Source organism: Gopherus evgoodei, chromosome 7, assembly GCF_007399415.2.
Source record: "Gopherus evgoodei ecotype Sinaloan lineage chromosome 7, rGopEvg1_v1.p, whole genome shotgun sequence".
Taxonomy (NCBI): domain Eukaryota; kingdom Metazoa; phylum Chordata; order Testudines; family Testudinidae; genus Gopherus; species Gopherus evgoodei.
Window position 1 is genome coordinate 55523742 of NC_044328.1, and position 26398 is coordinate 55550139.

At 42.8% G+C, this 26398-nt stretch overlaps 1 protein-coding gene across 3 annotated transcripts in view; it reads left to right on the forward strand.

The window, feature by feature from the left end:
* Positions 1-544: 544 nt before the first annotated feature.
* Positions 545-26398, forward strand: part of OGDHL (oxoglutarate dehydrogenase like) — a 117180-nt gene continuing 91326 nt past the window's right edge. The window contains exons 1-2 of one of the 3 annotated variants that reach the window (XM_030570767.1): positions 545-601; positions 17773-18007. In XM_030570767.1, coding sequence (XP_030426627.1) covers positions 17801-18007 — 207 coding nt within the window. In that variant the 5' untranslated portion in view covers positions 545-601; positions 17773-17800. Of the gene's footprint in view, positions 602-680; positions 864-17289; positions 17338-17772; positions 18008-26398 lie in introns of those variants that run through there. The other 2 variants (XM_030570768.1, XM_030570769.1) reach the window with 2 other exon arrangements.

Genomic DNA, 26398 nt, shown 5'->3' on the forward strand with positions numbered 1-26398 from the left:
AAGGAGGTGAAGACACTGCCATACGGTGGAGGAGGTAGAGACAGGGCGAGTAGCTTGAGGTCAGTGAGGTAGGCCATGCAGGGGGGAGAGGGACGGAGCTGGGGGGAAGAAGACACTAGAGAGGGAACAGCTGAGAGAAGACGGCTCAGGGAGAGAAGCAGGGGAGGGAAAGGGGGTCCTCTGGGCCAGAGGGGGGCATGAGTTGGAGAGGGTCCCACAAGGCAGAGGAGTTGGTTGGGTTGCCACCTCTGAGATGCAAAAAAACGGGACACCCGAGATGATCCTGAGTGCCTGGAGCAGATGCAGTTTGCGGGGGGAGGGTCCCATGCGGGGGAGGGGGAGGCGGTTGGCGGCGGAGGGGGAGGCGGTTGGCGGGAGAGAGTCCCGTGGGAGGGTCCCGTGCTGCAGCGGCGGACAGGTGGGCGCTCCCAGCTCTCCCGCCTTTTTTTCTCTCTTCAGCACCGCCCTGCGGACAGCGCCAGGCGCTCGCTCGCTCCCCAGGCGGCCCCTCCCACCCATCGTATGATGATCTCACCGCGCCCAGCGGACGCCGCGTATAGTTTCCAAGCGCGCGGCCGTCCTTCTCCCACACGTGACACAGGTAATTGTCCTCTACCCGCCCGTCCCACAGATGGGAGACTCCCCCTCCCCCCCGCCCTGCCTCCCCCCTTTGGCGCTGAGACCGTCAGGGCCGTTCTTCTTCAGTAGCGACCCGGCAAGTGGGGGCCGCGCCGCCCCTGGGACCTGCCGGAGCCGCCCCGCCCCGCCCCGCCCCTCGCACGGTCTGTCACCCACCCGGAGCCGCCTGGGGGAGACCGTGGGGCCCTGGGCCAAAGAGGCGCCTGTCAAGGCTGTACATCCAGGTGGGGCAGGCGGCCTGGAGAGCGGGGCAGGGGCTGCGTGGATCACGTTAGAGAAGAGGCAGGTAACTCCACCTGGCTGGAGGAGAAGGATGTGCGATATCTTTGTAAAGCAGGCTATTGATTTTAATGGGCAAGGCCTGGACATCTCGGGTATGGGTCACTCTGGGCACAGGTGGGGCCTCACGGTTTGCCCTTGGGGTGGGAAAAGGCTGGATGAAGAATAAAAATCCTCTTCAGAATTCCTTGGCCAGCAAACGCTCTTTAGGGCGTGGGGAGGCATTTTAGGGGTAAGTGCCTGTTTGTTAGTGCTGCTATGCTGGTGTAGTACCAAGCACAGCAGACTTCCTACAGTAGGCTGCTTCTGGACGGTGGTGGCTAAGGTGGTATTTATGATGATGGACTTGAGTTGTTGTGGTCTAGCCAGACAGTAATCCAAATTAATAGGGTCACCTCTGCTTTAAACAGTACATATGTTTTGGACTAATGTAATTTGGCTACTACTGTGTAGTCAAGTAATTCTTGACTACTCTGTGTTGCATTGTGTGACCTCCCTATGGATTGCAGCAGCACAAACATGAAAAAGAGTAAGTAAATTGAAAAAGACAATCTAATAGTGTTGATGGAAAATCACTTTAGTATGCAAAGAGATGGAGACTTAAAAGGGCATTCAAGATTTTCTCTAAAGTTTTTTAAAAAAGATTTATTTTACTTTCATGGTTAGAATACTGTATGTAATTACATAATACCATCTACTTCTATGGGAGGTAGTATGGCCTAGTAGATAGAGTACAGATTTGGGATTCAGAAGACCTGGATTCTATTCTCAGTGTGACCTGCTGGCTGACCTTTGGCAAGTGACTTCACCTTCTTGTGCTTGCTTTGTCATCTGCAAAATGGGAATAAAGATGCTTACCTCTTTTGTAAAGTGCTTTGAGATATGCTGATGAAAAGCTCTATATAAGAACTAGGTATTTACGATCTGGCACTTGGAATGGAAATACTTTTTTAATTGTGCCCTTAGGAATGATTTAATCCTGAATCTGTAAAGGAAGGTCTTCAGTGTATAGTTTTCCCTGTCTCTTATTCATCCAGGAGTTGTACTGAAAAGCAAAAGAGAATGGTAATGCTAATCATAACTTGATTACTAGCTTTTCAAAGTGAGGACCTTTGAGTGAGAGACCTGCAGGGCTGAAACAATTAGAGCAGTCTGTTTAGCCTTCATTATTATGCAAAATTTTGATACATCACTATGAATGTTTTGACAATCTGATTAGCTGTGATTATCCCATCTTGGGCAAGGTGAATAACAGACTGATAACGTTGTATTCAGTGGTCATGGTAGGTTGATGCATTTACATTTCACAAAGGAGGCTAAGGGCTTGTCTTCACTACTGCATTACATTGAAGCAGCTGTGCCAATGTAGCATGTCTGGTGAAGACGTGCTTATGTTGGCTGGAGAGTGCTCTCCGGTCAACATAATTACTCCACCTCAACGAGAGGTAGAAGCTATGTTTGTGGGAGAGCATCTTCCGCTGATATAGGGTTTGGCTACGCTTGCAGGTGTGCAGCGCTGGGACTTAAAGCTGTCTTCGTACAGCTGTGTAGGGAAAGCGCTGCAGTGTGGCCACACTGACAGCTACCAGCGCTCCAGTGTGGCCACATTTGCAGCATTTGCAGCGGTGTTGGGAGTGGTGCATTATGGGCAGCTATCCCACAGAGCACCTCTTCCCATTCTGGCGCCGTGGGTTGTGGGAAGGGGCTGGAGAGTGCAGGTCATTCTGCTTCCTGTCCCAACGCCCCGTGATGCATAGCTTCACCTCCCAGCAATCCCTGTTTTTCCGTCCACGTTTGGCGCCTCTTTCAATGGTTTCTGTACAACATGATTTCTGTGGGAAATGAAGCCCAAACTGCTGAGGAGTATGCTCATGAGTCTCACCAGCACATTATGTTTGGCAGTTGAGCTATTCCTTAAGATCCAAAGTGACAGTGAGGAGTCCGATGATGATAGCGAGTCGCGTAATGCGTACTACACGAAATTGCTTGTGGCATTCACAGACATGCTCAGCACTGTGGAATGCCGCTTTTGGGCTCGGGAAACAAGCACTGAGTGGTGGGATCACATCATCATGGAAGTCTGGGATGACGAGCAGTGACTGCAGAACTTTTGGATGAGAAAAGCCACTTTCATGGGACTGTGTGCTGAGCTCGCCCCCACCCAGCAGCATAAGGACACAAGATTGAGAGCTGCCCTGCCAGTGGAGAAGCAGGTGGCTATTGCAATCTGGAAGCTGGCGACTCCAGACAGCTACCAATTGGTTGGGAACCAGTTTGGAGTGGGAAAGTCGACCATTGGAATCATTTTGATGCAAGTTTGCCAGGCCATTAATTGCATCCTGCTAAGAAGAACCGTGGCTCTGGGGAACGTGCAGGACATTGTGGATGGCTTTGCCCAAATGGGTTTCCCTAACTGTGGAGGGGCGATAGATGGGATGCATATTCCTATTCTGGCACCACCCCACCTAGCTTCCAAGTACGTTAATCGGAGGGGTATTTCTCCATGGTTCTCCAGCCACTTGTGGATCACCGTGGGCGTTTCATTGACATTAACACAGGCTGGTCCGGAAAGGTGCATGATGCACGCATCTTTCGGAACACTGGCCTGTTCAGGAAGATGCAGGCCGGGACTCTCTTCTCAGACCTCAAGATCACAGTAAGGAACGTCGAAATGCCCATTGTGATCCTTGGAGACCCCACTTACCCATTAATGCCGTGGCTCATGAAACCGTACACAGGGAGCCTTGACAGCAGCAAGGAACGGTTCAATTACAGGCTGAGCCGGTGGAGAATGACTGTGGTGTGTGCTTTTGGCCGTTGAAAGGCATGCTGGCGATCTCTGTATGGGAAGCTGGACTTGGGGGGAAAGCAGCTTCCCCAACGTTATATCTGCGTGCTGTACCCTCCATAATATTTGTGAAGGAAAGGGTGAAAGATTCAGTCAGGCATGGACCTCTGAGATTCAACGCCTGGATGCTGAATTTGCACAGCCAGAGAGCAGGGCTACTAGAGAGGCCCAGCACAGGGCTGCAAACATTAGGGATGCCTTGAGGGAGGAATTTGAGGCTGAAAACCAACAGTAATGTTTGGTGCCTTGCACGGGAATGAAATGCAGTGGTTACAATGTTAGTAGGAATCTGTGTTTGCTTAGCTGATTTGCAGTGCCTGTTTCTTTCCTGGGCTAAGGTATCTTTAACTTTCTGCAATAGTAAAGACTTTTCAAAGCCAAGAATTCATTTATTGAAAAGAAAATAACTTTATTGACAGACGCACAAGTTTTTGGGAACCTAAAAGGGCAGGGGGCTGGGGTGGGGAACTGTACAGTCACAGGTTTGAATATGTGCTGTCTGGAGTGCTGTATAATGACTGCTGCACTTCAGGATGGCTGTACTGCATGGTGAGGGGGTTGAGTGCAGAGGGTAAGGGTCGTAGTTCTCAGGGCTGGTTGGTGAACATACAGGTGTTGAGGCTGGTGGTGGTAAGAACCTGGATGGTGGGGAAGGGGGTTTTGATCTGACATGGGGACACAGGGGAAAGAGCTTTGGGACAAAGGCGGGGGGGTGGGGAGGCGCGTGGTAGTGCACCGCCTGCATGGCTACGAGCACCTGGATAGAGTCCGCTTGGCGCTCCAGGATGCTTATCAGCTGCTTTGTGTGTTTCTTCCTGTCCGCTACATTTCTCTGGCAGATCCTGCTTTCCCTTTCCCTCCAGTCCTGCACTTTTTGATTCTCTGTGACAGAGAGCTGCATAACTGCTTGCAGCGTGTCATCTTTGCTTTTTCACGGCTTCTTCCAGAGGTTTTGTAGTCTCTCAGCCATTGATAACACAGGCAGCCGAGATTTCAAGATTGCATCTGTAAAGGCAAAAATGCAACACTTAACAGAGGCAGCATTGTTTATACCAGACAGTTATTCCCCCGCAGTTAAGGAGGGTAAGAGTCTTCACAATAGCATAATTTTCCCATCTCAAAGAGAGCGCACATAACCCACGGGAACCCCGAAATGGTGAGTAAAGGGGACTGATTATTTCAGGGCTGTACTGTCCTCAAGGTTTCTGTGCTTTGGGGAAAGCAAACAGCTGCAGGGGGCACCTACACTGAACTCTATCCCAACATTTTCCACAGGAGTTGATCCTGGAAGATATCTCACTGCTGCGGGTCACTTGGGAAGCACGGGAGGGTCTTCAACAGCAATGCGGATTCCACCCTGGCCCCTATGCAGCTTGCCTGTGTCTCGCAATGGTCCCCCCACCCCTCACAGCACAGTGGCGCGGACGCGTTACCCTGACTGGGACAAGGACCACAGTGGCTCTCCCAAGAAACCTGCGCAAGCGCATTGCCCACGCTTTGCCTGAAACTTTTGAAGAGATTACTGAAGCCGATAACCATGACGTGATAGACCACATCAGTGCGCTGTTCCACATCTAGGCGTGCATGGATGCAGCCCTAACTCTCCCTCCCTCTCCCGAAAAATTTCAATCCTGAAAATAAAAGCTGCTTACCGGGAACCTGCTCCTCTGTTTGTCCTCCACCAAGTACCGACTGCTGCGACTGGCTAGCCTCCTCCTGGCTTGAGAAGAGCTCCTGGCTGCATGCCTCCTGGGACTCCGGAGTGTCTCCCCCGACCCCAGTACCCTCACTCTCGCTTTCCTGCTCCTCCCTCTCCTGCTCTGAAGTGTCCATCGTGGTCCTCTGAATGGAGGTGGGGTTACCCCCAAGTATTGCGTCCAGTTCTCTGTAAAAACGACAGGTCGTGGGGGCAGCGCCGGAGCAGCGGTTTCCCTCACAGGCTTTGCAGTAGGCACTCTGCAGCTCCTTCACTTTAACCCTGCACTGCAGCGTGTCCTGGTCATGGCCCCTTTCCAGCATGGCCCTTGATATCTGCCCATAGGTATCGTAATTCCTGGAGCGCAGCTGAGACTGCACAGCTTCCTCCCCCCAAACACTGATGAGGTCCAGCAACTCGCCATTGCTGCATGCCGGGGCTCGTTTGCCACGTGGAGCCGTGGTCACCTGGGAAGATTCACTGATTGCACTCTACACCTGGCTGAACAAACAGGAAGGGGATTTTTAAAATTCCTGGGGTATTTAAAGGGTGGGTCTGACGCTTGGTCACCCGAGGCCAGGGCAGTAGAGTTCGAAATGATGAGCAGAGTGGCTGAACAGGCATTCTGGGATACCTCTGGAGGCCAGTAACAGCGCTTTTGGTGGCCACGCTGGCAAAGCAGTGCTGCATCAGCAGCGCTATAATCATTATTCCCCGGGTCGACGTGGAGTACAACCAGTGCTGTAGCCAGGGAGATACAGCGCTGTATGTGCCTTGCAAGTGTGGATGGTGAGTGAGTTGCAGCGCAGTAAAGCTACCACCAGCGCTGCAACTCTCCAGTGTAGCCAAGCCCATAGTAGACAGCACTTTAAGTTGATGTAACTTATGTTGCTCAAGGGGGTAGCTTTTTCACACCCCTGAATGACATAAGTTGCATCGACTTAGATGGTAGTGTAGGCAAACCTTGAAGAACAAAAGTGACTTTCTCCTTTCTTTCAACTAGTTGTTCTAACTACTCTAGGAAACTGAATGTGATGGTAGTAATTATTGTGATGCTACCAATTTTATTTTCCTCTAAAGCATACCGACTTGGCTTTGTTTGTTTGTAAAAGATAGGGTTGTATTTTTCATTTCCTGACTTATTTTTTCATTATATGTTATTTGGGTTTTGCTTGCATATAGAGGATTTCAAGTATTTATTGTGTGTGAATAAATGGTTTAGGTACCCAAAAACTAAACAAAACCAAACCCACCAAAACAAAAAAATGCAACCCAAAACAAAACCATTAAGGGGAATGGATATTTCTACATTTAGTTTGTAGTGATGTCTGAGCAATCCTCCTTCTCTTCCCCCTTCTCCTGTCTGCTTCTGTGATCCAAGGCTACTTATTCATACCTCACTTGTTCAGTTCAAATGTCCGTAAAGCACCATCTTCTATGAGTTTTTCTATATTTATCCATTCTTCTGTACCAGCCATATGTTGTAGAGAATTACGCTGTTGAGGAAACTCTAAAGAGGGAATTGTACGGAATGCATTTTGAAAATTAGCCATGCTAAGGGACAGACTGTTAATGTTCTTCATGGAGACTTTATACCACAAAAATCTAAAAGACCCACTATATACACCTGGTGTTCTAGGAGGAGAATGAGATCAGTACAGTCTCCATCACATACTTAAGTCTAATGAGCAATTAAAAGGATCAGCTACAGTGTATCAAAAGATTACCATTGATACTGGACCTACTGTGCCACAATCTTTCCCTTCCACCTACCCTTCCTCTAAAAGAAGATTAGACACAGGGCTGTGGTAATTGACAATCTTGTCAATGTCAAAAGATAGTTTCATGTGCAGGGGTTGAAAACTAGTTTATCTTAAGCTGTACTACAGTACAGGCATATAGGCTTTCAAACGTAAATCCCCTAATGATGTCTGTTTTCCTCCATTATTTTAATGCTGGAGTAGATTATTTTGTTTAATAAATATCAAGTTGGCTTTTCCTTCCAGTTCAGTACTCCCTTCTCATTTTCCAATCCCTGGTAGAGATTTAATTAATATTTTCCTTTTGGTTGCTCCTAACTCAGTATGCTCCCTTGCCAGTCACTGTTTTCATTTCAAGGTTGATTTAGGAGGCATTGTGAAATGGAATAATCCTAACCGCTTCTTGATTCTGTATGTTGCCCTTTGTGCTGGTTTTTGAATGATAGGCTCAGGGCTGAGTAGGCCAGAATGCTCTGTGATTACACTTGTGGTCTCTGATTTGCTAAGTGTTGATTCTGACAGCTGATGTCTGTGCTGGAGAGCAGCAAACACAAGGGAGGAACCAGGAGGAAGTTAGATTTATTGAGCAAAATTAATCCTTAAGGTAAATCTGTTGATTTTGGAGTTACATCAGAGATAGCTTTGTCCACTTCTGTTTTGTATCTGTGTAAAATGAGGTATCACTTTTTTGTTAGTCAGGGATAATATGTCTGGTAACATTTTTCCTTAATCTTTGTACCATTAGAAAACAACTAATCTGTCTTTGAGTTGTGGATTATATATTTAATAATTCAATTATCTCTTAAAATGGGACACTGACGCTCTTTTGAATTTTAAGCAGAACAAGTGGAAGATGGCTGTTTTTTTTTTTTTCTCTGCTAGAATATTTAAGAGATACAATCAACTTGAGATCTAGTCCATGTTTTTAAAAATGAGGTAAAAGTAGCTTTTGGTGTTACATCTGCCCTGAATACCCTGGTCAAGTTTTGTGCTTTTACCATCATTTTAAAATGTTTCTCTTCTGCAGTTGCAGTTGTTCTCAACTCTTTGCTATAACAACATTACCAATACTTGTAGCATAGGTAGTTGAAACATCACCCAATATATGACTGGTTTTTAAATTGGCAATGGCTCTTCAAGGACTAATTCAGTGTTCATGCTTTGTATCCCTGTATTTTTTCATGCCTTTATTTATGCATGCCTGCCAGTGAGCAAAGAGTTAGAGTTATACCCACTTACCTCTTGGCTCTCTTGTTCCTGCTGTGAAGTCATATACTTCATTGTGACGTCTCAGTTCTTTCCTCGATAACACATTGACATGAGAAATAGAGGACTTTTACATTATGCTATGGCAGATGATTTGATATGCGCATAATTGCTTTTAATGCCATTATATTAAATAAACTATATACTAGAAATACCACTTAGAGGTCTAAAACTTATATTCTTAACTCTGCCAATAGTATCCCAAATGGCTTTGGATTTTTGTGTGACTGTCATCTGTTTCACAAATATTTATTATTTATTGGTATTACCATAGCACCTGGGTGCTCTAGTCATGACCAGGGCACTGTTTTGCTAGGCACTGTACAAAGACGAAACAAAAAGACAGTCCCTGCCCCAAAGAGCTGACAATCAAAGTATGTAACAACAAATGGAAACAGATAGACAGATGGGAATACAAGGAAACAATGAGGCCGCGTTAGTCAGTTTGATAGCTAGTCATCTCAGCATACCAGGGCTATAACTGTTAATTTTCTTGTAGACTTCACGGAAAAGGAATTTTAAGGAAGGATATGAAGGAGGATAATACTAGCTTGGCAGATATTTTTGGGGAGCCCCTCCAAAGTGTGAGGGGCAGCATGGGAAAAGGTACGAAGATGTTTGTTTGACGATGTAACAAGCTGGTGATGGAGGTTGGCTTTATGGGCATGTCAGTTAACATCTCGATAGTGAATTAGAGAGGATCGGTAGTGTGGGGTTAGACTGTGAAGGGCCTTAAGGGAATGTCTACACTGCAGCTGGGAGGTGTAATTCCCAGGATGGATGGACAGACACACTAGCTCAGCTCGAATTAGCATGCCAAAGTAGCAGTGTGGAAGTTGCAACACTGGCAGTGGCTCAGACTAGCCTCTCGAACTTTGACCCAGAGGGCCAGGCGGGCTTGGACTTGGGCAGTTAAACTGAGCTATATTGAACAGAGCTACCATGAGTTTGTCTGCCCATGCTGGGAATCACAGTTACCAGCTGCAGTGTGAGCATACCAGGAGAGTGAAGACAAGCAGATTGTCTGATGCAGCAGAGATGGGGAGAGCCAATGGAGGAATGCAGAGAGAGGGATGACATAGTCAAAGTGGTGGGCTAGGACAACAATTTTAGCAAGAGCATTCTGAATGGATATGAGTGGACCAATATTGTATTTGTCAAGGCCAGAGAGAAGGATGTTGCAGTAACTGAGATGAGAGCCTGAATGAGAGTTTTAGCTTTGTAGAGGAATAGGAAAGACTGTATCTAGCAATGTTATGAAAGAATTGACATTACTTTCAGATGCACTGGGAATATGCAACCCTCATTGACTTCAAAGAATGCTGAGGGCTTTAAGCATAGATATCATAGCACATGCACTACATATTGTAGGACTAGTATCTCATCTCATAACTAGTTTAACAGTTCCTTTTAATATGATCGTATTAGCTTAGTGGTCACTGAACAGTGGCAAAGTACATTGGGATAAGGATTGTATTTTCAAGATGGCTGTAATTTCACAAAGTCAAGTTGCTGTTTTTATGTTAATGTTTCATATAGAGAACCTGATAGACTCGGATTTCAGAGTCTTTGCATAGTGACTCGGCATCCTGCATGTAATCTTTCCTGATCCATTATTATTATAATAGTTTTTCTTTCCTTGAGATTGAGACTGGCAGAGCATGTTTGTGTCTCATGACAGAGGAGGCAGTACATAGTAGGCCTTTTAGTGATGATGCTACTCTTTTAGATGCACTTGTAGTAATAATAATTAAAAGTAGGCTTAAATAGGAAACTAGTTTCAGCATTTACTTTGGAGGGAGTGTGGTCCCTTGCTAGTAATAAAATTTTTGTATCGACTTGCGTCTGAAAGCACGGTTCAAACACTAACTCATCTTTGCCATAACCTTGTGAAATAATTGCTACTTTCCATTTCCTCCCCATTAAAATAGATATCAGGTTAAATGATTTGTGCAAGGCCAGCCAAAAGTAGAATCAAGGTTAAAACTCAGAAGTTCCTGGCTTCCAGATCCATGCTTAGTCCCCTAGACAGTATTGCCAATAACTTGCATTCGTTATTGGCATATTGATCTTACTGAGGAGACTCTATTCATTTCATCTTGTATTTCTGTAAGTGTGTCCTCCTTTTTCTCCTTATTGCTCTTCCATGTGCTTTGCATTATATTCTTCCTAGTTGAAAGCCGTAGTACAGGTGAGTATTTGGCAACCGCATATCTTATTTGTTTCCAGTATGGCACAGGGATATGCTTCGGTATGCCCATATCAGGCTGAAACACATACTACTTTTACTCCAGCGGGAATTCTACACCACTGTGCATGCACAAAATTCATGTCCCCCACAGATTTTTTTTTTTCTCAGCAGAAAATGTATATATTTTTCTATGCTGGAGAGGCACTGTAATTATACCTTGTGCTCACCAGTGGCTGCTGTGGTGCCACAGCCAGCTCACTAGTCATAGCAACTGATAGGGAGGTGCAGAGGCTGCGTTCTCCACAACGCCCTGCCGCGGAGCTAGGTGAGGAGTCATGGGATGTGGTGGAGACAGTCAGCAATGGGTTGCTGTGGGGGAGGTCACATAGACTGGGGTTCAGAATGGCTAGTGGGAGAGACAGACTGGAGCGGGTGCTGACTGGGAGTGAGGGTGCAGGGCCACAGGGGGATGGGGCGCATGAGTGGGGGTGCATAGACACATGGGATGAGGTGCATGGGAATGGGGAAGAGGGGTTGCATGGGGGTGGGGTCAGATGTGCCTCACTGAATGGGAGAGGCTAGGGGTCAGCCAGGGTCTGCATGGAGGAGGTGCCTCAATTCCCTAATAATCCCCCCGTCCCCCCCAAGAACCCCCTCGTAACCTATTCCATACTTTTCCCACTCATATCATTCAGCCCTCCAGGTTCACTCCCAGGCTCCTTCCCAGCAATTACTTTCCTCTCCCTCAGCTCCTCCATTACCCTTGACTCACCCAAGCCCTTTCACCGCTTCTGAGGGGTGCAGAAAATACCTTTCTGTATTGTAGTTTAAATGAATTATTACTCAAAGTTCTGTATTAACATGCTAGTAAGAAATCTAATTGTCAAAAAATATTTCCAGAATCTTTTTTGTTTTGTTACAGACATACTTGCTCACAGGTATTTTGAAATACAATTATTTTCGTAATTTAACTGGCATGTTTATATTGTGGTGTTTTGACAATAAAATATGCAGAATTTTAAAATATCATGTAGAGAATTTGTAATTTTTTGGCGCAGAATTCCCCCAGGAGTGTTCTTTGCACTCATGCTTATTCTTTAATATGGAGAAACTGTGTCTCACAGTTGTAGGTCCAGAGAGCATGTATATCCCAGTTGCTTGCAGCTCTCTGGCCATGTCTACATCTAAAATTTTGCAGCGCTGGTTGTTACAGCTGTATTAGTACAGCTGTATAGGGCCAGCGCTGCAGAGTGGACACACTTACAGCAACCAGCGCTGCAAGTGGTGTTAGATGTGGCCACACTGCAGCGCTGTTGGGCGGCTTCAAGGGGGGTTCCGGGACGAGAGAGCAAACCGGGAAAGGAAACCAGCTTCGCCGCGGTTTGCTCTCTCGGTCCCGGAGCCACCCAGCAAACCGCAGGGAAGGAGACCTGCTTGCTCGGGGTTCCGGGACCGAGAGAGCAAACCGGGAACGCCGCGGTTTGCTCTCTCGGTCCCGGAGCCACCCAGCAAACCGCAGGGAAGGAGACCTGCTTGCTCGGGGTTCCGGGACCGAGAGAGCAAACCGGGAACGCCGCGGTTTGCTCTCTCGGTCCCGGAGCCACCCAGCAAACCGCAGGGAAGGAGACCTGCTTGCTCGGGGTTCCGGGACCGAGAGAGCAAACCGGGAAAGGAAACCAGCTTCGCCGCGGTTTGCTCTCTCGGTCCCGGAACCCCGAGCAAGCAGGTCTCCTTCCCTGCGGTTTGCTGGGTGGCTCCGGGACCGAGAGAGCAAACCGCGGCGTTCCCGGTTTGCTCTCTCTGTCCCGGAACCCCGAGCAAGCAGGTCTCCTTCCCTGCGGTTTGCTGGGTGGCTCCGGGAATGCGAGAGCAAACCGCGGCGAAGCTGGTCTCCTTTCCCGGTTTGCTCTCTCGGTCCCGGAACCCCGAGCAAGCAGGTCTCCTTCCCTGCGGTTTGCTGGGTGGCTCCGGGACCGAGAGAGCAAACCGGGAAAGGAAACCAGCTTGATTACCAGAGGCTTCCTCCTTCCACGGAGGTCAAGAAAGGCGCTGGTAACTGTCTACATTGGATTACCAGCGCTGGATCACCAGCGCTGGATCCTCTACACCCGAGACAAAACGGGAGTACGGCCAGCGCTGCAAACAGGGAGTTGCAGCGCTGGTGGTGCCCTGCAGATGTGTACACCTTCAAAGTTGCAGCGCTGTAACTCCCTCACCAGCGCTGCAACTTTCTGATGTAGACAAGCCCTCAGTGTGAGGTGGCAGTATCTCAGAACTGTGATATCTGTTACATTGAAAGGAAAAATGATGGTGTGGAATGCCCACGGGACTAAACTGCCCTATGTCTTTCTTTAATATATGTTTGCCTAATAAGGGAATTTTGTAGCCTGTGTCTAACAATGATGCAGGGCTTTCCTTTCTTTTGATAGTTGTTAACAGAAAAATGAGTGATAACTAGGAACTATTTAAGAATATTTTACTAAATGCTCAAAAATCCATAACACAGAGAAACTATACTGGTTTTAAAACAAAAAATCAACCCGCTTCGGGATGAAGTGACGTCAGTGCAATAAAGGCGAAGTTGATAGCGCTGAATATAATTTAGAGACTAGGAATTGTAGAAAACCAATAAAGCAAGCAAAAGGACAGAAGGAGAAATCAATGGCTAGCAGAGTTAAGGACAATAAGGAGGAGTGTAAGTACATTAGGAATAAAAGGAATCCTAACAATGGCATTGCTTCATTACTAGATAGAAATGGAATTTTCAGTAATACTGTAGAAGGCAAAAGTGTTTAATATATATTTCTGTTTTGTATTTGGAGAAAAAGCAGGATGATGTTTTAGATGATTAAAAACTGGCTGATAGCTCTTAAAATGTAAGTGTAGGCAGGGAATCTTCATAATCAAAGCTGGTGTGTTTCTAGTGGTGTCCCTCGGGTCAGTTCTTGGCCTTATGCTGTTTATCATTTTTGTTAGTGACCTGAAAGAACACACAAAATAATGACTGATTATTTGCAGATGAGACAAAGATTGGGGGAGTCGTAAGTAATGAAGAGGACAGGTCACTGATACAGAACCATCAGGATCACTTGATAAGCTGATTGCAAGCAAACGGTGTGTGTTTGAGTATGGTAAAAGGTGAAGTCATTCATCTAGGAATAAAGAATGCAGGCCATATGTACTCTGACCTGGGAAGTGGTGACTCTGAAAAAGACGGTGGGGGAGGGGAGGGTCATGGTAGCTCATCAGCTGAATGTGAGTTCCCAGTATGACGCTGTGGCCAAAGAGGCTAATCTGATATATAGACAGGGGAGTATTGAGTAGGAATAGGGAGGTTGTATTACTTCAGCATTTGGCACTGGTGCAACTGCTGCTGGAATACAATATCCTGTTCTCATGCCCCCAGTTCAAGAAGGATGTTGACAAATTGGAGAGGGTTCAGAGAAGAGCCATGAGAATGATTAAAAGATTGGAAAAACGTGCCTTATAGTGATTTACCCAAGGAGCTCCTTCTGTTTTAGTTAATGAAAGAGAAAGTGAAGAGGTGATTTGATCCATGTATAAGTACCTGGGTGGAGAATAGAAATTTGATAATAGAAGACTCTTCAGTCTTGCATGGAAAGGTTTAACAAGATCCAGTAATTGGAAGTTGAAATTAGACAAAGTCAGACTGCAAAAACATTTTTAACTGTGAGGGTAATTATCCATTGAAACAGTTTACCAAGGGGTGTGGTGAATTCTCCATTACAAGAAATCTTTAAATCAAGATTGGATGTTTTTTTTAAAAGAGATGCTCTAATTCAAACAAATTAATACAATGAAGTCCTATAGCTTGTGTTATGCAGAACGTCAGACTAGAGGATCACAATGGTTCCTTGTGATAGGGTGGACTACACCCAGAGGCCTCCATCACACCCATCCCAGGACAGGAGCAATGGAGCAAAGTCCTCCAACTGGGCTAGAAAGATTATGCGGGAGGCTGGAAGGAGCTAGCTAATCAGAGGATTGCAGGCTAGCATGAAAGTTGCTGCAGTGAAGACCAGAGTCAGCTCCTTGCTAGAGCCAGAGGAGTGCAAATGGTGTTCCTAGCGTGAAAGGGAACTGCAATACCATGCACAGCTCAGTGTTGGGAGGGAGTGAGGGAGGTAGGAAGAGGGGCTCCTGGTTTGCTGCAGGAGCTGAAAGACTGGACACAGCAGCTGCTCTGGCAGGAACCCGGGAAGCAAGTAAGGGCCTCCTAGCTGGCTGCAAGTGCTAAGGCAGATAGTTGCTGGCAGGGACCAGGGGGGCAAGGAAGGTGTTCCTGGCTGTCTGCTGACCCTTCACAAAGCAAAGGGCCACAGAGAAGTGTCACAGGGAAATGTAGTTAGTTAAAGGGATGTGGCACATGGCTGCTACTTAAAGGGTCCCTGGGTTGGGGGCTGGAATAGTGGGAAGGCCTGCTCCTCCTGCCCCCCAACAGCCACTGGGGAGGTAGTTATGCCATGAGAGAAGGGCTCAGGGAGGGCAAAAACATTGCCTCCAGGGAGGAAGCCCTGGGGGTATGGCCTCAGACCAGGGCCAGGACTGTTTAAAGATTTCAGACACGCCTGACCAGAAGGGCTGCTTGTGAGGGGTACCCCATTACATTCCTTCAGGCTTTATAATCTTTGAATCTAAGCTGGAGGATGTTGTCTGTGTGAGTACTCTCTACAGTGGATTGCATATATGTTTGAAGAAAATTTTATTGACCATCTGAGCCTGGTGTTTTGTACATCATAAGGGATTTCACAGCAGTTACAAGCTTCTCCTTTTTAGTGGTCCTGGAAGTGCTGCTGCCTGAACTTCAGTGAGATTAGTTGGTGTAGTTTTTGCTAAACCACCTTGCATGCTGGTGATTCCATCAGGGGATTTTTCCTGCACTACTGTAGAGAGCCTTTTCTAATTGCACAAAATCACTTCCACTGCTTTGCTGGTTAACACATTTTGTACTGGCTCAGTACTTCTGTACTCTTTCTGGTCTGAGGTGAAGACATTAATTTTGCCCCAAAGGTTTTCACACAGTGTTACTTGTGTTAGCTCTTAAGTATTACCAAAATGCAAAAGATTTTAAAATATTTAATAGCAATTGTACTAAAAGCATGCATCTCCTAAGAGTAAATTACTTGACCTTCATGACTTAGGATAACATCTTGGGGCTGCTTGCAGCAGAGGGAGAGACATCTGGAATCAGGAGAGGATCTGAGAGAAAGGAGGGGAGGATTTTCATGGCTAGCATTTTCATCACATCTCTTTTGGTATGAAGAGATGATCTGCTGGTTGAGCAGGAACAAAGTAGGTATTTGTGTATGTTCTCCAGATGTGCATAGGAGTAGTTCTTTCTTTAACTCACACATCTGTCAACACTTGCCTTCTGAGTGCACAGGGCTGAATCTGTCTATGGTAAGAAGTAGGAGCACATTTAAAATGCCCTTTTCAAACGAGTTTAGTGCTCCCAGTTTTGGCAGTGATTGGGTGGAAGCTTCTTACATGAGTCCTAAACAGTGCCTTCTATGTACTTTCTAATAGTATGTTTAGAAATAAAAAAGTTGCCTGTGAGAATGGGAGGGAATATTTTTCTTTTCTCCAGGTGGTGGTGATTGTGATGTCTTCAGAAATATTTTCATGCCAATTCTTCAAATGCACAAAGTGAAAAATATTTTCCCTCTAATCTATGTCAGTTGTAGTAAATATAGATGTAAATAACTATAGTAGATAATAAAATAAAAATCAGACAGGTGATTTTTAAGTTGGTGTCCTTTTAGAATTTTGTTAAAATTCTATATTTAAAACTTGAATATGCTTCCTTTAAAAACTTTGTTTTAGTTATTTGTTTAGTTAGTGACCCAAGTAAAGAAATTCACAGCTAAAACTGACAGTATAACTAGATAATCCATACGAAGACCTGTCTCAGTGGATCAATGTAGCTGATTACTGTGCTTTGATCATCATGTTTGCAATACTTATGCACAATAGCACAAGTCAGGGATGACAAGGCAAGGTTTAACTTTTTGAATATTCTTGCTTTATATAATATCGTTTATGTTTTTTTAGTTTTTCAGGTGTCTGTTTTAAAGTGGAAACAAAATTACCATCTTCCCCAACATTAATGTTGGTCTTCCTGCATTTTGATTTGTCTAATAGTGTAGTTGGATTCTTGTCTAGGTTTCAAACTGTAGTTTACATTTAGGAACTCTAATTCTGAGTGAGAGCTGTGTATCCTCAACTGGCATCACTGGAAGTTTCTAATGCTCAGAATTTCTCAGATGAAGATGAAAATCTTCACGTGTGATTTTTGTTTTTTCCCCCTTCCCCCAAATTCTAGGAAATTCACTTGTCCAGTTCAAGCACGCAAAGAAACTAAGTGGTCATTGGGCATAACAGTGTATCTTCTTCACTTTTCAGGAGTGCTCATTTACACAAATTATAAATTGTTTCAAAAGCATAATCTAGGTGATCATGGACAAGCCACCCCTTACAGTAATGTTGTCTTAGTTAAACCTAAAGCCAACATGAACACTTATTCAAGTCCCTCTTAATGTTCCATGCACTCCCTCCATAACACATGGAGCTATGATTTTGTGACCAGCAGCTCCATCTTCTCGTCTCAGGCACAAGATGTGGAAGGAAGCCCTCTAAGGTATCTCTAAGGGGTTTGGTCTTTAAAAATGCCACTACAGCTGCCAATATCACCAAGGGGTGTGAATGAATGAGCGAGTCTGTTTTCTTCATGCATCCAGGACATTGGAGTACATAGCTCAAGCAATTCCCTCTTTATAGTCATAGAAGCCCTCAGAGTCATCAGTTCCAGATTCTGTCAGCTGTTTGGGAGATGGACTGTTGGGTATGGGAATGGGCAACTCCTTAGCAGCATCTTCACAACTATAGACAGCAGGGATATCAGAGCATAGGCTTCATAACTGATAAGTGGACTTTCCACTGTCTTGAAGATATTTTGTATTTAAGCTTGAACTTTGTTAAAGAGGAAATGTATGGCATAAGGCTAGATTTCATAGTAAGATATTGTAGTGTGTTGGACATTCTTCCGACTATGTTTATTTTGTCTTTTTAATAGACTTGGATCTTCTACCTAATGAACAAACATGAGTCATTTGAGGTTTCTTGTAGCTACCTTGAAACCTCATGGCATTCAATTTTTGGTAAAGCAAGATGTAGTCAGAAAGGTATTTCTGCAGAGCCAACGATATGTTTCATCAGGAGCCACAGAACCATTCCTGAGTGGAAGTAATTCAAATTATGTAGAGGAAATGTACTACACGTGGCTTGAAAACCCTAAAAGTGTGCATAAGGTAAGTCTAACTGAAAATTCTACTGTTAAGATAAAAAGTATGAATCTTGATTACACACTTAACTTGTTGACTATTTTGTAAAAGGTCTTTTATTAAATGAAAAATATGAAACTAATTATATGTATTGATCATTGCAAGATATGAAATTGCAGCAAAATAAAAATATAAGGAAGCCCCAAATATGGTGAACTGGTTTGAAGAATATGGGATGTCTTGTGTTATGAAAATAACAGAAGCAGACATCTGATTTTCAGAATTTTTGTTGCAATATGATTGTTTAATCAGTTTATTGAAGAAAATTAGTTATGATTTACAGAAATTTCAAGCTTCTAATATTTGTAATAGGGTCACAACATATCCTCTGCTATACTTAAGTCATATGTATCCAGAGTGGTATTTTACAGCTGCCTAAAGGAGTTGAGTGCTCAGTTCTCCTTGCTGGCTTTGGAAATTCCAGCCTTAAATGTTTTTTGTAAAACTACCTTCTTTAAATTTCTGCCTATAGTTTGGAAAATGTTTCACTCTATACATGTCTCTAAATTCCAGAGACCTACTAGATATTTCCTAATTGTTACCTCTATACTTTATATTTTTTTTAATGAAAAATATTGTTTAAGGCTGTCGAGTAATCACTGTTAACTCACATGATTAATTCAAAAAATTTAATCATGATTAATCTCAGTTTTAATCGCACTGTTAAACAATAGAATACCAATTGAAATGTATTAAATATTTTGGATGCTTTTCTATATCTTCTTCAAATATATTGATTTCAGTTACAACACAGAATACAAAGTGTACAGTGCTCACTTTATATTACTTTTATTTACAAATATTTACACTGTAAAAATGACAAAAGAAATAGTATTTTTCAGTTCACCTCATGCAAGTAATGTAGTGCAATCTCTTTATTGTAAAAGTGCAACTTACAAATGTAGATATATATATTTTTTGGTTTACATAACTGCACTGAAAAACAAAACAATGTAAAACTTTAGAGCCTACAAGTCCACTCAGTCCTACTTCTTGTTCAGCCAGTTGCTAGGACAAACAAGTTAGTTTACATTTACAAGAGATAATGCTGCCTGCTTCTTATTTACAATGTCACCTGAAAGTGAGAACAGGCATTTGCATGTCACTTTTGTAGCCAGCATTGCAAGTTATTTACATGTCAGATATGTTAAACATTCGTATGCCCCTTCATGCTTTGGTCACCATTCCAGAGGACATGCTTCCATGCTGATGATGCTTGTTAAAAAAAAAAATGTGTTTAATTACATCTGTGACTGAACTCCTTGGGAGAGAATTGTATGTCTTCTGCTCTGTGTTTTACCTGTATTGTCATATATTTCATGTTATAGCAGTCTCAAATGATGACCCAGCACATGTTGTTGTTCCTTTTGAGACCACTTTCACTGCAGATTTGACAAAACGCAAGGAAGGTACCAATGTGATATTTCTAAAGATACTACAGCACTCAACCCATGGTTTAAGAATCTGAAGTGCCTTCCAAAATCTGAGAGGAATGAGGTATGGGGCATGCTTTCAGAAGTCTTAAAAGAGCAAAACTCCGATGTAGAAACTACAGAATCCTAACCACCAAAACAGAAAATCAACCTTTTTATGGTGGTATCTGACTCAGATGATGAAAATGAACATTCATAGGTCTGCACTGCTTTGGATTGTTGTTGAGCAAAACCCATCATCAGCATGGATGCATGTTCGCTGGAATGATGGTTGAAGCATGAAGGGACATATGAATCTTTAGCACATCTGCAAGTAATCTTGCGACGACAGCTAAAACAGTGCAATGCGAACACCTGTTCTCACTTTCAGGTGACATTGTAAATAAGAAGTGGGCAGCTGGAGTGATACCACTTACATAAGAGTAGTAGACATGTATTTTTTGTTCACAATTCTACGTTTGTAAGTTCAGCTTTCATGATAGAGATTGTACTATAGTATATGTATTAGATGAACTGAAAAATATATTTTGTTTTTTACAGTGCAAATATTTGTTAAAAAAATAAAGTGAGCACTTTTCACTCTGTGTTCAGTTATATTTGAAATCAATATATTTGAAAATGTAGAAAACAAAAAATATTTAAATAAATGGTATTCTATTCTATTATTTAGCAGCATGATTAATTGTGATTGTGATTGATTTTAATTGCTTGGTAGCCCTACATTTTTCTCTTACTCTGACATTTTCTGTCAGTTATCAAGTCTCTTTTTGTTTGTATGAGGATGCTAATTCGCTTTAAGTATTTGCCTTTATGAATTAAGTTTTTTGCATGGATTGGAATCTTAACAATTTATTTAGTTACAGAAAATTACTCTCCTGTCTTTCTCTGTAAGAAATAGTGTAAACTGCTTATAAAGTGTTGAATGGAACACTGCTATTGTGTTTTGTGCTTAAGACACACTTTTATAAATGTGTCTTATTTAGAACTTGGTTCTACTCTGATAAATCATCTATAAATGAGTAAAATGAGGCATACAAATAATTAAAAGGGAGGCCAAAATTAGCAATTATGATTTTTCTTTTGGTTTGGTCCGTGTGTGAATTTAGTTCTGTTGAAAGGTGACAGCACTGGTGACACAGAACAAGTACAGCACAGACTGTGCAAACGTCCCTGTTTTTCCTTACCTCTGAGCTGGAGGGCCCATCTTCAGAGCTGAGAGAGGTAGTTCAGTTTCCATGCTCTTTCTGGCCTTGGTTCTTATGAAGAAACTGTCAGCGAAGTTACCCCAACAAGTGTTGTATGGGATGGTGCGGTTTATGAGTTCAGTGGATATAGTCCTGAGACCACCTCCTTTTATTCACATATGTAATTCAACACTTCTGAGGTAGTGACAATTTTGGTTATTAATGACATGGACAGTTTTAAAAATATTAAAAGGGCATTCATTTTTTCTCCTCTAAATTGCTGGGGCATATGGCTGTTGTTAGCATCTCTTTTAAGAAAGAAGGGAAATTGTTTACTCTTTTTATGCCTGACTGCTCCATGGAACTAACTCATCTCTTCTTGTTTTAATTAGGCTGAAAACAAAATGTAATTTGACAAATGGTTTTCTGTGTGTTGGTGTTGAACAAATCAAAAGGAATATGTACAACATCATTCAACACAGTAAATTAATGATGTGGCCTTTCACTTTTTTTTGCTAGCAGTAATTTGGAAGCCATTTTTCTGATTATATGTTAAGGAGTTAAGATAACAATGGATGGAGTGTAGATTTCTTGTCGTAAATTGTGCGACAACTTGTCTTTGTCTTTTCTATCTTAAAATCTGATCTTGTACCCATGTGAGGATGACTAACATAAGGAAAGGGCTGAAGACTATTCTCTCAGAGATTTACAGGATAAGGTCTTTAGACTTTAAGATCATCAGGACAGAGGATATGCCTTACTTTGTTTACAAAATAATGTGAAATCATACATTTTTTTCCAAGTGTTTCACAGCATTTTAACATTGCATGTCCTATTGACTTTATGGGATTAGCATGGTTGGAAATCTGGGAGGTGGTAAGAATTTTAAGCTGATTCCACTCACTTCTTCCTGGAAACTCCTATAAATCTCCATGAATCTCTGCTCCCTACATTCTTTCTCTCAGAAGGGCACTAGAAGGGGTGTGTGTGTGTGTGTATATAATATATATATATATAATCTGAAACTGACACTCTCATTGTTGGCACTTACAGATCTCACTCTGATATGCAGATTGTTAGGAATTTTTTGGAAGATAGAAGAGAGAATAAGGATAATTATTCCAGGGGAGTTTGAAGGGGAAAGTAGGATGGGATTTCTCTTGGAAACTGTTTTCCACCCCCATGCCCCTCCTCCCTGGTTGATCCTTTTCTGAGTTGCTTTTGTTCATCTTTCTCCTCCTGAAAGTAGTATCTAAAACAGCTATGGTAATAAAATGACATGAGTTCTGAACAAGGTGTCATTTCTGCTCACAGAGTGGTGTCAGGGACATGGATCATAGGGAGGAGGCTTGTCAAGGCTCAGTTATTACTATTTATAAGAGTAATTACAGAGCTGCATGATTTGATATTGAGTACATAATGTTTACCATGTTTTCCTGTATGCAGCCAGTCTACTGTGTGTGTGTAATTGCTTCCTTATGTTGTATGCTTGGAAATCAGTCTCTATAAAAGAAACAGTGTGCTCTATGAATGTGATACTAAAAAAATAAGTTCAAGGAATCTTGTTCAAAGGCTTTATTGTGCCTTCGTTTCATGATAGGACAAAGTACATTTTAGTAGAACATGGAAATAGGCTTTTTAGAATAAAACTATTTCAGATTTTTCTGGAGTGATACTAGAATATAAAATAGCAAGTAGCCTACCCTTTATGTATGTTGATATCTACTGCTTTACAGTAAGTAGTAACAAAACACTGTCATTGAATCATTTGAATTGTGTTTATATTTGTTTGAGAGTAATAGCACATTTATTTAATAGATTTGCAGCTTTGGAAAGAAATATTGAAAATACAGGGCACAACAAAACTTATTAAAGGTTTAATTCCTTTTTATATAGCTGCATTTAATGTCATAATTCCTTTGATAGTCTCGTCTTCCTATTACTATAACTTAAAAAGTACCACCACAGATCTGTTATTTATCTTAAAGAATTTTACTCTTTCAATTTGTAATGGTTATGGAACTAGGTGGATCTCAGTCCATTCAGGTGCATGGTAAGCTTTATTGGTAGAGACAGACTCTGATAGACAAGAGCTCCAGAAGACTGCATTCTGATGTCTTTCAAGATTGATACCATACAGGTTTCTGAAGGTCTTGATGGATGCGTGTCTAGGAAAAACTAATTTTCTTTAGCTAAATGGTGCATTTTTTCCCTCCTGTCTGATGAAATGTCAGACCTGCTCAGCAAATCGATGCAGTCAAGAACGTCAATAGCAAAAGCGAACTATACCCCCATGTATCAGAGGGGTAGCCATGTTAGTCTGGATCTGTAAAGGCAGCAAAGAATCCTGTGGCACCTGATAGACTAACAAACGTTTTGGAGCATGCATCTTTCATGCACCTCACGAAAGCTCATGCTCCAAAACGTCTGTTAGTCTATAAGGTGCCACAGGATTCTTTGCTGCCTATACCGCCATGTGCCTCATCTGCCTGTATCTTCAGATGTAACCATTCTGAAGCTATTCCTGAAGTCTTTTTTGTTGTATTGAATTTGCATAGCAAGAACAGGGACTGCGGTGTTTAAACCTTAAAAACAGTTGTTGTTAATTTCTGAATAGACTTGTGCACCAACAACCTCAAAGGCCATTTGTCTAGAGCCATATTATTCCATTCCTCGTAGGTCTGCCCTGTAATATACTGTTTTTATATCTAAATGTAAAACCTGGTGAGAAACATGACAGTAAAAGTTACATTTGTCCCCTCCATGACTGTAACTTTGAATTTATGAATATCGAATGTCAAATATGCTGTGAAAATTAGAAACATGCACTAATAAGCTGTTTGAAACTTCTTAATTTTAATGGCCATTCAGAAAGGACACTAATAATCAGGTAGCTTAATATAGCATTTCTCACTACCTGAAACTTGAAGAGTAACTTTCAGTGTACTCTAATGTATGAATCTTTTAATGTTACTTTCTGAGTAACTATGTGGAAGTACTCTTTCAGGAGACCGTTCTTAATACAAGTATGATTACAGAGTACTTTTGGATGAGCAGTCCAGTGTACCAGCTCAACTCCAGTCATCTAGAATCTACTAACTATGTACTCTGAAGATCTAGTTTTGGTATCCTGCTGAAACTTTCTTGGATAAAGAGATTGTCATCACAAACTCAAATTGGTAGTGTTGTGTCTGATTAGAAGCAATGAATTACATGATAATGCTTTGCTTATGTTGCTAACTTTGTTTAAAAAAAAAAAGTTCAAATAACCCAAATACCTGTCTGGATTCTGCTGTTTAAATTGTTTGGGTAGGGTTTAGCAACAGATGAGGAGAAGGACCTTGGGATATTGGTAGATCACAGGATGACTATGAGCCGCCAATGTGATATGGCCATTAAAAAAGCTAACGCGGTTTTAGGATGCATTAGGTGAGGTATTTCCAGCAAAGATAAGGAGGTGTTAGTACCGTTATATAAGACGCTGGTGAGACCCCACCTGGAATACTGTATGCAGTTCTGGTCTCCCATGTTTAAGAAGGATGAATTCAAACTGGAACAGGTTCAGAGACGGGCTACTAGGATGATCCGAGGAATGGAAAACCTGTCATATGAAAGGAGACTCAAAGAGCTTGGCTTGTTTAGTCTAGCCAAAAGAAGGCTGAGGGGGGATATGCTTGCTCTTTATAAATATATCAGAGGGATTAATATTAGGGAGGGAGAGGAATTATTTAAGCTTATTACCAGTGTAGACACAAGAACGAATGGGTATAAACTGGACACTAGGAAGTTTGTACTTGAAATTAGACGAAGGTTTCTAACCATTAGAGGAGTGAAGTTCTGGAACAGCCTTCCAAGGGGAGTAGTGGGGGGCAAAAGACATATCTGGCTTTAAGATTAAGCTTGATAAGTTTATGGAAGGGATGGTATGATGGGAAAGCCTAATTTTGGCAATTGATCTTTGATTATCGCCAGATAAATATGCCCAGTGGTTGGTGATGGGATGTTGGATGGGATGGGATCTGAGTTACTGCAGAGAATTCTTTACTGAGTGCTGGCTGGTAAGTCTTGCCCACATGCTCAGGGTTTAGCTGATCGCCATATTTGGGGTCGGGAAGGAATTTTCCTCCAGGGCAGATTGGCAGAGGCCCTGGAGGTTTTTTGCCTTCCCCTGCAGTGTGGGGCATGGGTCACTTGCTGGTGGATTCTCTGCAGCTTGAGGTCTTCAAACCACAATTTGAAGACTTCAATAACTCAGGCATAGGGTAGGGGTTTGTTATAGAAGTGGATGGGTAGGGTTCTGTGGCCTGCTTTGTGCAGGGGGTCGGACTAGATGATCACATTGGTCCCTTCTGACCCTAGAATCTATGAATCTAATTAATCAATGGGATTTAGTGAAGTTAAGCATGTACGTAAGTGTTTGCAAGATCAGGGCCTAAGTCTTTAAGATTGACATGGAATCATTTATAGGGAATTTGAATTTCAAATAGGTAGTATCCCATGAATTATAGAAATAACCTTCTACTCTGATGTATGTGGTATCATTCCAGAGACTTGCACTTCCAAGACCCAAGGCAGTATGCCTTCTCAGATTTCCTACACTAGAGTCAGAATAACTTTCTTAAGATATTAGTAAAATGTGGACTTGGTACTACATTGGAATAATCATACAGTTTTGGTATGTCTAGTACCTGTCCTAGGATACAGTGAAGGCCCAGTATTCAAGCATTAAATGCAGATGTTCAACCTATCTACTTGTACCCATACCTAATTGATGGGGAAGTACAGGACCTCTTTTTCAGTGACTTCAGAATAGTTTTTATGAGAATTGAAAGGATTTCCATCTCTTGGGTTCAAATATTCCCGTATGCAGGAAAAATGTGGGGTGGGGGAGGAGGGGAGATGACAAGCAACTGAATCCCCACTAAAATATTTCTCCTCCCCTCAAAATGAGGTGTGTATCAAGCTGTTGGGCATTAAGTGGGAGGCTGTGTTGTAGAGAAGGAGCTTCTACCTAACCAGCAGCATCAATGAGCATCAGATGGGAAAACTCCTAATGGACTAAATATAAATCCTGAATAAATAGATGGTGACAGTCTGTCTGTGTGGCACCATTTTTGAAGGTACAGGTGTTTGACAATATGCCCCTAGGTACAAGTACCCTGCTGGGCAGAACTCTATGGCCAGTGACATCTGGTTGAAAGACTAGCTCATTTTCTCTTGTTTCTCTGAATCCTGTGCATTTCAGAAAGGAACTTTTTCATAATGAATTAAAACCCCAAAACTACTGAGTTAGTTGACAAAATATGACTCTGTAAGAAGTCTGAATTTCTCTAGATAAATGGGATGACTAAGGGCAGGAGAAGAGTGAAGGGAAATTGCAGCTCATCAATAGTACAATTGACTGTGTGCTCAAGAAGAGTTAATGCTGAGATTAGAAACCAAATTCCTCTTGTGAATGAATAAGCTTCTAAAAGTAAAGGGTTACTGCTACTAGCTTAAAATTAGCGTGAATGCCAAATAACTTCAAGAAAAAAATCATATGAGGAGGCGGGTGGTATCTGTCCTGCTTTTGCTTAGCCAAAGTGGTGCATTAAAAACATATCCAGTGGCTGGAGATGAAACAAAGCATTCTAAGGAATTAGAGAAGTGTTGTTTTGCTTCAAGTTTAATGGGTGTGGATGGGGGATGGAGGGAACAGAGGAGCCCAATCTGTTTTGTTAAGAAGTTGCTCTGATTTATGC